The 12,700-nt window shown below is 40.9% G+C and overlaps 1 protein-coding gene across 1 annotated transcript; it reads right to left on the reverse strand.

The window, feature by feature from the left end:
- Positions 1-4: 4 nt before the first annotated feature.
- Positions 5-2,385, reverse strand: LOC135943578 (uncharacterized). Its single transcript, XM_065490205.1, has 5 exons — positions 1,227-2,385; positions 1,135-1,162; positions 1,010-1,065; positions 769-880; positions 5-714 (listed from the first exon to the last, which is right to left on the reverse strand). Exons 1-5 carry the CDS (start codon positions 1,350-1,352, stop codon positions 488-490), a joined length of 549 nt encoding a protein of 182 aa, XP_065346277.1. The 5' UTR covers positions 1,353-2,385; the 3' UTR covers positions 5-487.
- Positions 2,386-12,700: the final 10,315 nt, after the last annotated feature.

Below are 12,700 nucleotides of genomic sequence, written 5' to 3' on the forward strand. Positions count from 1 at the left end.
GGCACCCTGAGAGCCACGCGGGCGCGGACAGGGCCAATCGCACCTCTGTCCCGCCCCGCTCACGTGGTCCGGCCGGAAAAGGGCACCTCAGCTTCTCTTACACACAGGTTCTCTATAAAAAAGGACGATCTAAACTACGATCTTTTGATGAAAATTACTCGCTCTAATATTATAGAGGGAAAATTTCTAAACTAAGGGAATTTGGACGTATTTGTGAAATTTTAAAATTAAGGACTATCTGTTCAAACTAATTTTATTAGATGCTATCAAATTTTGAGGTGGGGGGATTTCTCCATCATCGTTTTAAAAGTTTAACCAAAACGTCAGCCTAATTTTATCAAAAATACTGGACATTTTGTAAGCTATGTGACAGTGTTTTTATTAGAATAAACTACAAAGAAAAATTGCACCATTTTTTACAGTATGTAGTAACGACAATTTTTTAAACATTAAATTTTTTTAAACGATTCAATATTTTGCTTGATGGCTATGGTGACAAACAATTAGGAGGAATCTCGCAAATGTAGCCATCCCTCAGACTATCGCACGTAAGTGCATGCAAAAAATATTTATTGATGCATAACATCATACAGTTAGGTGGAAAAATTGATGGACCAATAAAAATTAGATTCAGATCGACAGGCTCTCCATTTTCCCATCTCATATCGCCAACTTCGTAGCCAATGTCCGTGGCCCCAATCCAGTGATGACCTCCTAAAATAGAATTGAAAATTTTGATACTTTGGGGGGATTGAAAATAAACTATACCTATGCCGAGAGTTTCATCGTAGAACAGCTCAAGTGTTTCTGATGTATACAGTTGCGCGAGCTGCATGTTGTGTGCTTTGCAAGCATTATATGCATCGAACCAATTAATTCGCTATAAATTCATTCATGTTATGTTATTTCTCAAATAACAGGTCTAATTATATTTATAAAATTGAATGGTGATATCACATTATGGAGGAAAAGGCTTATTAAATTAAAAAAAATAATAATTTAAACGCACCGTGTGGTTGATGTGATAAATCCCAGTAGACAGTTGTATCAGATCTAACCCGTTTACTTTAAAAAAAAAAACATTTGAATTTTCATATTTCAGATTTTGGTAAATATATTTTTTTAATATTTTACCTGCGAGTTCACAGTTGATTTCTCCTGGCTGAAATGGAAGAAAATGGTCAGCTTTTATGAAGATCAAATTTTGGGAAATATATTTTATATACCGGTGGAGTTGGTGGTTTCACTGTCGTGCTTGTTGGCGCATGGCACACTGATGCTCTTGGTGGAAGAGCCGAAACATCAGCTTGGCCGAAAATAAGAAGTGCAAATACCACAAAGAGCGCGATCATCTTGAGTTGTTTGCTCGGGTCTTCTTACTTTGCAATAATTGAATTCAGACCAGCTGATTAATTTATAGTCGAATTAATGCTGACGTTATACAATCCTAGGATTAGTCGATCACTTGAAATTTTAATCAAGCGATGTAAAGATTAACTCAGAGCCGTCTAGATATAATAATTAATGATACATCTCATTTTTTCTTCTTCTTAGAACCTCTGGGCTATGATCTCACTGGGTCCCAGGTCCAAAAAACCACTGAGCGGATAACATACATGGTGCCTGAGTGGCCCGAGTGGCCGCAGAGAAACTTTGGCCCAATGTGCCCATCTTTTCGCCTCCCCGAACCAAGGTCTTTAATTGAAACGCCAGATATTTTGTCCCTAAAGCTGCTGGAAAGGTGGCAAAACCAGCTAGTGGCGCCTCCAACCAGCCCATTGAGCTAATCGAGCATTTCGAGTCCCTAAACTAACCACTTTTTGCCATCTCTGTCATTTGGTAGCCGGTATTAGATCCCCGAACTGCTCAAATATCTCCCATTGCTTTACCACGCATTGAAAATTGAGTTGCTGCCATTGTTTATCTCAATCTGGTTTGGTAATTTAGCAAAAAAAAAAAACTTAAGAATGGCGCACTGATTAGATTAGTTGGATGCATGATTACCCTGGATTAACCTTGTCAAGTAAATTAAGACATATATGATTTTCCGTTTAACAATGATTCCTTACGATTGCAGTTTATGACAGTCGTTCGCGATTTACTTCAGTTGCTTAATATCCTTTAAGTGGTAATAAATCTGATAACAAAATCAATTCCAATGAAACCTTATCGATTTGTTTAATCGTAGATAAAATTTAAGTAAAAAAATTCAATAGAGATTGCGACATACTTTGAATTGATTAAGGATAGATATGTTTGTTTCGATGGGATGGCTAACTATTTGTTCTGGGAAACAAATAAACGTGTAAGGGTATGAATCCTTGTGCGGTAAGTTAACTTCCTTTTGCGGTTAATGGCTGGCCGTTGAATTATGCATGTTACTCAGATCTAACTACAAGAGTTTGTCCGCGAATTCCACTTCTACTTTCTACCTTTCCAGCTAAAATGATGTGTTTTAGGGTACGTACAGACACAAACAAAAATGTATTTATGTGTATATTTTAATACCAGTGTTCTCCGTGAATTTTGGACTGGATTTTTTGGCGTTGTTATTTTTAGGTGACACGTATTTGCTGGAAGTACATGTGAATAGATGTTGAAATTTGCATATTTTTTTCGTTGCATCTGAAAACAAAAATACCCAAAATATCTAATTTCAGAACCCAGAATTTTCACAGGCATCAATATATACTGTTCACTTTGTCTAAGAGAGTGTTCCTTTTCTATACTGTTGAGCAGAATTTATTCCTAACGTTTACTGGGCAGCTATAGGGTTTTATTTTCCACAAGGGTATTTGACTTGGCCCTGCGCCGCCTCTTTGTTTCGCTATGCACTCAAAGTACATGGCAGCAGTCGTTTTCGTCGCAAATTAGCTAATTCATGGCCAATTCAGTTCGCTAAAAGTCCATTCGATCTGGCGAATCGACGTCGTTTGATCAAAACAATGTGCCCGTAATGAGATTTCTCGGGATCGACTCTCTCTCTCTCTCTCTCTCTCTCTCTCTCTCTCTCTCTCTCTCTCTCTCTCTCTCTCTCTCTCTCTCTCTCTCTCTCTCTCTCTCTCTCTCGCTTCACCTGCGGCAGCGGGATGACAGTTCGGGCTGAGTGTGAGAAGAGAGAGAGAGTCGAAAATCGCGGGCGGCGTCGAGATCGATATCGGGCCGGCAGGCAGTTAACCTTTTTAAGTGCCATTTCTGGGTGCATCTCTGCGAGACAAAAAGACAAGCAACGAGTCGCCCCCGGGGAGCAATTGGCTTGCAAATGTCGACTGCTCAAAAGGAGCAGATCCACGCCCGCGCGGCCGACGAGGATTTATTGTGAGCGCGCGCGGCAGGAAGCAATTAAAAAGACAGCCGCGATAATGTTTCAATAGCTCCATAATTCAATCCAGTAGACTTTCAGCTTAATTAAAAATCGCTGCCTGCTGGCTGCTGCTGAAATTTATTAAAGTCGTCAGGTGGAGCGTGAACGCGCGCGCCCTTTGATGTTGCCGCACGCCTATTGATTGGCCCGATGGATGGCTGGCTCATTCATTCTCCTCATTCATCGCCGCGATTATACACCGTGTAAAACCCGACGCTGTTTGTACGTTATTTCAGTCTTCTCCCGGCATTGTTATGCACCGCTGCAGCGTTTTGTCCGCCTGATTGTAGAACAGCTAGCTTTTCGCTTTCCTAAGCAATTTTCACCTCACTTGTGTGTGTTCGGGATCGCGATGCTCGCGGTTTAATTACGTACCGTGCCTTTGAATGGAAATTTGCAAATAAATGTGGCAACAAATGTTTTTCCCTAGCTTCCTCACGACACTTATTTGAAATTAAATAAACCCTGCAGCTTGGTCAGATCAAACGGAGCTAATTTAATTTCGGGACTAGAGCGGAGTGGAGTCACAAAAATTCTTTGATGGTCGCTCTCCCATTACCGTTAATAAAAAAGGGCGTCAAACGACCCCCGTCGTAATTAGCAGTGTCGGAATTCAAGCTCACAGTTGAAAGTGGAAACCTCTGTCCCTGCTGAGAGTGTCGAATTTAACAACTGTGAAGCTTTACGTGCGTTTCGATTGTACTTTTATAAAATGAACTTCTCACCCACGAATTTATAAACACAAAAATCAAATAATCACTGTAAAAATAAATTGCTATGCAAAAAACCTTGAAATCATATTCCAAAATGAGTAGCATTCTATCTTTTTTAATTTTTACCCACAATTTTTTTACAATTTATTTTTAGTAGATCCTTATATTCAGAGTCGCACGAATTAGCGAACAGACGCGCGTTCGCCCTGCGCATCTATTTTGCTTCACCCTTCCACTCCCTCCAAGCAATGCGTGCCTGCTCTTAGCCAGTGAGATGGCGGGATTGAGTCACGTGACTGCTTTAACTGCGTTTGCTTCTCTGATCTCGCTAGATGTCTCTACTGTCGCCTACACAAGCTGTAGCATTCTTCCCAGACAAAAGGACCACTTTTTGAACGCGAATTTATTGGTCGATTTGTTTCCCGCAGTCGTGGTTTCGACTTATGTTGTAGATCAACTCGTGCGCTTTCGTTTGACACCAATTGAGACGCGGTTGGGTTCAGAAATTTTGACACAGCCGCTTATCGAAAACTCCTGTAACGTACATGGGAAAAGATGTGCATATGCGCAGGGTGAACGTGCATCGGTCCGCTAATCAGCGTGACTCTGAATATAAGAACTCTAATTCTTAGAAAGTTTAAGATAAATGCATCTCTCTTTAAAATCTATCCATCACGTTTGATGTAATTTTTACTTAAAAATAAACGACTTCAAGAACATTACTTGAGTATAATAACTATGCAGAGATGCACCTAATAATCTGAAAGGATGTAGAAACATTTAAATTTACTATTCTGGATGAAAAAATCATAATTCGGATAAAAATTTAAAAGAATTTTACACAAACCTGAACAGATCAAGCTCAAAAGCAAATTTTTATTGTGTCTCAGACACGAGATTGGTTTGCATTGTTGAATTTACAAATATAACTTGTCACGAGATTTATGCTCTGTCTCAAGAACCTCGCAAAATATTGGTGCAAGCGGGGCAATATTAAACATTGACGGGATTTTCTATTTTTCTTGCGTAGAAAGCGATAAATCCAGGAGGGCAAAGGAGACAAATTGCGGTCGTACATCGTCCGGTATTTCATGCATAAAATATTTTCGATCGCCCGGCGTGCAGGAGACAAAGTGGCGGTCGGAAAGTCTTTTCCTACCCTCGCTTGCAACGGAAACAGCACATGTTCAGGGAGCCGCGCGAACGCAGGGCGCGAGGAATTCGTCGTCGTTGGTGCTTTTCATAAATGCCGGTGAATTATGGTGGCATCGGAATTTCATTAGACGGCTGCAGTCTCGCGCCTCTGTCTTCCCCGCTTGCAAATCAACTCGAAGCAGCCTCCGTAATGCACGCCAATTTCCGATAAATTTTAACAAAATTTATTTCAACCCTTTCTCGGTCTTATTTCTAACAGGTATCGCCATGAATTTTCTCCAAAACTCATTTTAAAACAATAGGGTATATGAATTGCGTTTTTGGGGGTTAAGTTTATTGATAAAATTGTGAAGGTAAGACATTAGCCACTGGTAAAAAACAGCAAATTTAAGGGATGCACATGGAGCGGGAAATTTCGAACTGAACTGCACATCTAAAATTTACCTATTTTTCTTATCTATGTTAAGATCAAATTTAATTTCCCCTCCTTTCCTAATTTTTTGTAAAATTTAAATAATAACATAGAAATCGAATATATTTTTTTAAAATCTCTTCCTTTAAAAATAATTTATTTTTCTACTTCCACGATTTATTTTGTTAGAAAGAGAAATCTAATGTGTGTTACTTGTGTGTTTTTCCAGCAAATGTGTAATTTTGTATGCATAACCAGAAGTTTTGAATCGGAATTTGTATTGGCAGTGTGCCATTTTTCAGGCAATAAATTTTATCTACTCGAAAAAGATACACTCTCTCGCCAAGAATCCTCGAATACCAAAGAGGAAAATAAAAATCTCCTTAAGTCAGCAGTGCCGACTGCAGAAACAAAGTCCCTTATCAACACAATTTTCACGTCATTTCTGGCGAAATCCCCCGTCCCGAGTCGCGCGCGCCGCACTAACCCTCATTTAGCCACCTCGCCACCTAACGTGGGGTCAAAATACCATTTGCGGCAAATTGCAGGCAAATCAGATCGGCAACCCCCGCGTCTCAAAATACAGCACCCTCCGGTATAAGTATTAGGTGCACGGGGGTGCAATTTGAATATTCGGAGCGACGACATCGAAGGCGGTTCAATAAAAAAAAGGAGGAAGCGGCGGCGGCGGCGGCAGCAGCGGCGGAGGAGCAGAGAAAGCTCTTTCTGTTTCCGAGTGTGTCGGCATTAGGCGGTGTTTTCGAGTAGAAAACAACTTTAAAGAAGGACAGAAATGGGTTCCTGAGCGGATTACCTGTGTAAGAGGATCTCTTTTGTTTGAACAATATGCCGCGCGATCAATATCAAAAAATAAAAGAGCGCGCGGCTCTCCCCAGCAGGTCTCTCTCGCTCTCTCCATCTCGTCGCTGGCTCTCTCTCTCTCTCGCTCTCTCACTCGTGCGAGGCGCACTCTAATAATGCAGCTGTGTGACTCCATTACATCGCAATAAATTTATTATTCCAACCCCATTAGGCCCGCTAACGATTACAAATGTCCGCACACTGACCTCACCTGCACCATCACTCACCGCGGCCGCCGGCGTCGTTTCTTCCTTAATTTGCGCGCTCGCACCATTTGCTTGCCAAAAAGCCGACCAGCCGGCCAAATTATAATGTTTTCGAAATTTAAATTTATAGTGGCGCGTCAAGTGGAGCGCGAAATTTGCCACGCTTTGAAAAACTGCTGCCGGAGCTAGGTCGAATTTTCAATTTTCTACACGCTGCCGAGCGTACATATTGGCTTTTTAATCATCTCGGATTGCACTCTCAACAAATTTTTACTGCTTTTTAGATAAAAAAATTAATTCTAAAAATTTATACAATATCACGTTTTTGCACTGAACAAAAAAATCCTGTTTTATTAGGTGGTGAACGCATGGAGGGAATTGTATTTTCATGCAGTGAATTTCGTTGCGGTTTCGAGGGACAAACGGCAGAAAGAAGAAAACAGCAGATTTTCATCCGAGGCACTCCTCGCCCACCGTGCGTGTTTTTCCATCTGCCGCTGCTGCTGCTGGATTTCCGGACCATTAAGCATTCGAGAAACTCACCAGGCGAAAGCAATTTCAATATTCTACGACGATAACCAGCAGGCGAAATGGAGCCGCGCGCGCCTACTTTTGAACCCTTCATTCCCCTAATTGGCCCCCATCATCGCATTCTAGCACCCCAAATGAAAACACGAGATGGCCTCTTCGCGTTCTTTCTTACGACTCGAGAGCTACCAAGTCAGGAGAGAGAGAAAGAGACCAAGCAACTCGTGCCTGTCGGCTTCCTCCACGTTCCGCAACGGTCCTAATCAAATTTGGAATAGGCCGGTCTTCTGCAAGTGTTTTTGTGGACTTGATGCAAAAAATTGAAATATTGTGTTTTCTGCATCTCGGAAAAGCACCTGCGTAAACAATGCAGGTGTTTCGTGCTGATAGGAAGGATTGGAATTATTCACGATTAATTTTTTTGAAAATTTATTACGATGTTGATCAACATTTTACTTGTTTTAATCTATTTTTAGATTCTAATTCTTTTTATGGAAGACAAACTAGGCAAATTCAAAGATAATACTCAAAGACGTCAGATTGACGCAAAAACTGGAAGCGCATTTATATTAAAACTACATATTAATAATATGTATTACATAATATTAAAAAATTATTTTATTCTTATTTATTCCTTATTATTTGATTACCACTGTCGCAATTTAAAAAAAAAACAATAATGGAAATCACAAAACTGCGTTATCATGAAAATAAACAAAACCGAAACGATACCATTAAAAAAACGAATTATTTATAATGCTTCTTAAAGTTTCGGTTCCACCGTGGAACAAAACGCTCGTGGTTGATAGCGTAGGTTCCTTTAAAATAACTATTTTTCTTCTTATTAAAATCGTAAACAAAATTTTTGGGTCCACTGGAAGCGAATATTTCTGGGAGCTGTTATTATGAAAAAGAACCGAAACGGTTCCATTCCAAAAAGCAACCACTTCCATTGGAGGAAGCGAACGCTTCCTTATTTTTTACTTATTTTTTTGTTCCACCGTGGAACTTAACTCTTCCTTCGTGGAACTGTTTGCTTACGGTTTCTTCGAAAAAACTATTTTACTTCCGATTTTAATCGGAAGTTAAATTTTTGGTTCAATATTAGGAATCTTAGTGAATTTTTCTGCCTGGCATATATAATGCAAAAACACTATAGTTATACAAACCAAAGCTAATATTTTTTAATAATTAAGCTTAGACTTAAGATAGTTTCAGCTTTGCTTTCTAACAGGAAAAATTATAAGTTTTCTAATTAAAAATCTAAGAAATCCTTATAAAATACAATCTTTCCACAAAATATTTTAAAAATAGACATAATTAAGATAAATTTAAAAAATATACATAAAATTTTTACAGCAATTTTAATATAAAATTCAAATGTAAAACAAACAACACTTCTTAGAAGTAAGCTCAATTTGAACAGAAGAAATCGCTTCTGCGCGTGTAATGGCAATGAGCCGCAAAGTGGAGTCTTTTGATCACCCCTTCAGAGCCAAGCACCTCCGTGAAGCAATAAAATGTTAAAAACTCGCGAATCTCATCGGCGGCAGCTGCAGCAGCGACCCCACTTTTCCGATTGCTCGGCGACTTCTCGTCGGAGTGGCGGAAAACGGAAAAAGGCGAGCGGGCGACAGGCAGGCACTTTTAATCGCAGTCGACGTGTGTTCTTTCTCATTCCGCAGCCTCGGCAAAGGTGAATACGAGCGAGCGCTTCGTTCCCCTCGCGACTTCCTGCGGCTCCCATGCAAAAGCGCCCCGGCGATTTTCCTCGTCTTTCGAGCACGCTCTAATCCGAAAGCGGGCGCCGCGCGCGCACTTTTATTGCCGAAACAAAAGCCAGATTCCAAGTTTGCAGCGTGTGTCACGCCGCTGTGGTTCGAATTAATTAATTAGCCAAAGTGGCACTCTGGCGGAGTAATTGCACGCTTTACTTTGGCTGCTGCCGCCGCCACGCCGCCGCTGCTGCTCAATTTAGCAGCGCCGATTTCCCGCGGAAGTCCGCCGGGATGCGATTTACGCCTTTTCGTTTCGACGGCGACGCTTCGCTTTTCTTCTAAGATCGCACCTGCCCAATATACAAGGCATACACACACACACTACTCTTCCCTCGCACAGCTCGAGTGTGTGTGTGTTTGGGCTGGACAAACAGCCTGTGCAGGTCTTGCACGAAACACAAATAGTAGCACGCTGGCAAACACGGCCAGATTTTCACCCCCCAGGCACCTGTCGCAGAGGACAGGTGGGAATTGGGAAATATGGTTTTCCGGAGCTTGATTATTTCGTCTCTGCGGAAAGCAAATAATGCGATTGGCTCACTGTTTGTTCCGACAAGCTTAATTTTTGTGCAGGACAAATAAAAAATCCGTCTTTTGTTGTTTCTGCAGCTGAAAAACATGGATTTTTTACGCATGTAAGCCCTACTAATCGAAAATGACATTTTTAAATTTTCTTGTTAAAGCAAAACAATTTTTCATCATTTGTTAGGCACTGCCTTGCAATCGGAAAATTTCTTAAGTTGATTTTAACAGTTTGTATTGAGAAATGCATACAATAAACATAAATAATCGTGACCATTTGTATGTTTTTCGTACATGTGTGTGTGTGTGTTTGTACATGAAATTTTATGTCTATATATAGCCTCGTCATTGAGTTCAGCAGCTTAATTTATTTTGTAGCCAACATAGAGTTAAATTTTTAGTCTTGGATCATGATTCCTAGCTTTATAGAATTAAGTTAAAGGTCCTCTTAATCTGCTCCTACTTAATTTTCTTGCCTCGGATTTAAACATGATATCAGAATTTGATTTTTAGTCTTCTTCCAAATTCAGTTTTGAAATAATTTGAAATTCATGTCAGTCCTAATTAAAGACTGACTTATTAATTATCTTAAAAGTGACAGCTGACCTTATTAAATTATGAATCAACGTCAAAATTGTCAATACTGCTTCTAATGAACTTCGTTTTATTTCTTTTGTACGTACGATCGCACGATGATCAAATTAATGTCAGAGCTTATCGTATGGCTGACAATGATGAGTTTCCCAAACGTTAAATTAGCTCATCTTTGGATTAAGCGGTGATTTGGAATATGCGTTCACCTGCTAAGATCTTCCGTCACCATTGAAACTATGGTGACGCGTTTACAATTGGTTTGAGGGTGTGGTTTGTTTTGTTTTATCGCCTGATTGATTTCTGGTTTGATTGAGCGCTTCGGCAACAATGTTCAGAGTCAATATTTACCCGAACGATCTTGACATGTATTATTCAATCAGTGGACTGAAAAAACTGGCGCTCAATCAAGAAGTACGGCGAGTCAAGAAAAGCAAACAACTGTACTTCTCGTTTGCAGCTGATTGTGAGTTCTGTCCCGATTTGAATAAGGTGCAAGCGCGCAATACGTCAGTGACAAAAAGCATTGGCATCCGTGCTTTTTCAGATGCATTTCAAACGGTTTCCAATAGAAACACAATAAAGGATTTAGCAGATAGTGTTTTGCTGCGCGCCGCTTTCAATTTTTTCGCTCGGATCAGCGCTGTAAGACGCTAAGGGAAGGAAGGGAGGCGGTTCGGTGCCATCTGAGGGCGAAAAAGCGGCTCCGCTTTTTTGCCACAACTCAATTACTGGGAGCAGCACGGCTTTTAATTCGGCCATTAGCCGCGTAATGATTACAAATGCCGCTCTCTGATTGTCTCGAGGAAAAGGGAACCACTTCGAACCTATGTAGCTTTTTCGCTCTCTCGGGCTTTGTAATACAAATTGCTGCTCATTCTGAAGCTCCGCGATTTTGCCCTGCTAGACCCCGATTTTTTTGCACTAAGCCCTCAAGGCGGATAGCAAAGCGCGGACGTTTTATTCCTCTTTTCATTCAGACGCGGCTCGCCAGATGTGCTTTTTAATTTTCACTATTATAGCCTCGCAGACTCGACTAAATTCAAATCTATAACAGTTACAAAGAGAGCCTACAACTGTTTTTTACGAAGACTTGTAGCCAAATTTAATTTAATTTTAGAATTTATCAGTATCCAATACATTTTTATTCGACACCAATTTTAAAATATCCCATCTTCAGCCAAAGTTTCATTTCCTCCCGCCTTGAGACTCGGTACATGCTAATATTCATCAATGTAACGACATGAGAAGGTGGTACAAAAATAGTCAGTCCTGTTTCCTAGTGTCCAGTCCAATAAAGAAAAGAAACTTCAGTGAGAGGGAGGGGGTGGAGTGCGGCTGTGTAATTAGCAATCATTGCACGAGCCATCGGGCCAATTAATTTCCCCCGAGAGATCACCTGCCGCAATTAAATGGCCGTGCGCGGATCGCGTGAGCAAATCCCGTGACTGCGTTGACAAGTTTTGCCAATTCCATCAGGCCGCTCTCGTTCGTTCGCTTATCTCGCCCTTGTGTGCGGCCACCGCTTTTTATATGCCTGGCAGCGAGACGTGCGCCCAAGAAAAACACGCCCGCCTCACGGGAGCGTCGGTCGAAATCAATTAGACCGGCTCCGTTCCGCTCGCTGGCCGCAAATATTTCTGCTTTTTGCACCAAAGAAGGACTGCACCGATTCAATCTGTCAGGAAAAGGCGACTTATCCGATTATTTCGAGATGTCAATCAATGGATGTTTTCGTGCTGAAGGTTACACCAGGGAATGAGACTTATGTATTCCAGTGAAGTTAGACTGTTGGAATGAATCCGTGATTATTCCATTCAAAGACCGTCTAGCGCGACGTAGAACTTTTTCCCACCAAAACAATATGAATGCGAGAAGTGCGCATGCGTCAGAGCCGGTTTGAGCACTTGCAGAGAGACCGCCTGTACGTATGACTTATTCGTCAGATCCAACCACCTCTGACGCATGCGCACTTCTCGCATTCATATTGTTTTGGCTGGAAAAAAGTTCTGCTTGTGCCACGCACGTCACGCTGGACATTTTGGCCGGCAAAAATGTCAATTTTACCTAATTCGACCCCCAAGAATCGATTGGTGTGCTTAGAAACTTCATCAAAGACGGTCTTGAAGAAAATTAAAAAAAATTGATCTTTCATTCTTAGCAATTATCCATCCCTGGTTTTAATCAGGTGAACAAATGGCGGACTTTATGGAATGGACGGTGACCTCTTCGTTCTATTGTTCCATTCATTCCTTGCATCAATTTGATTTCTCGTGAATAAGAATCAATATGGAAAGTTAACAAAATAGCCAGCGACGGTGTAATAGGAATGTCATCGTAACGGATATTAAAATCGAGCCGCATTCTGAGGTTCTCCTTTGCTGGTTATAAAAATATCTAGAAGCATTTTTTGCGTAAAGGGTGACTTGAGACAGTGCTTATTGTTTGCTGTGATCTTGAGATAGCGGCAGCAGTGGCGGCAAAAAGTTTTCAAATTAAAATTCTCGAGCAGCGACTCTACTTCTTGTACAGGAAAATTATTATATTGCCTCTCGTTGGCCTCTTCAAGG

This window comes from Cloeon dipterum, chromosome 4, assembly GCF_949628265.1.
Source record: "Cloeon dipterum chromosome 4, ieCloDipt1.1, whole genome shotgun sequence".
Taxonomy (NCBI): Eukaryota; Metazoa; Arthropoda; class Insecta; order Ephemeroptera; family Baetidae; genus Cloeon; species Cloeon dipterum.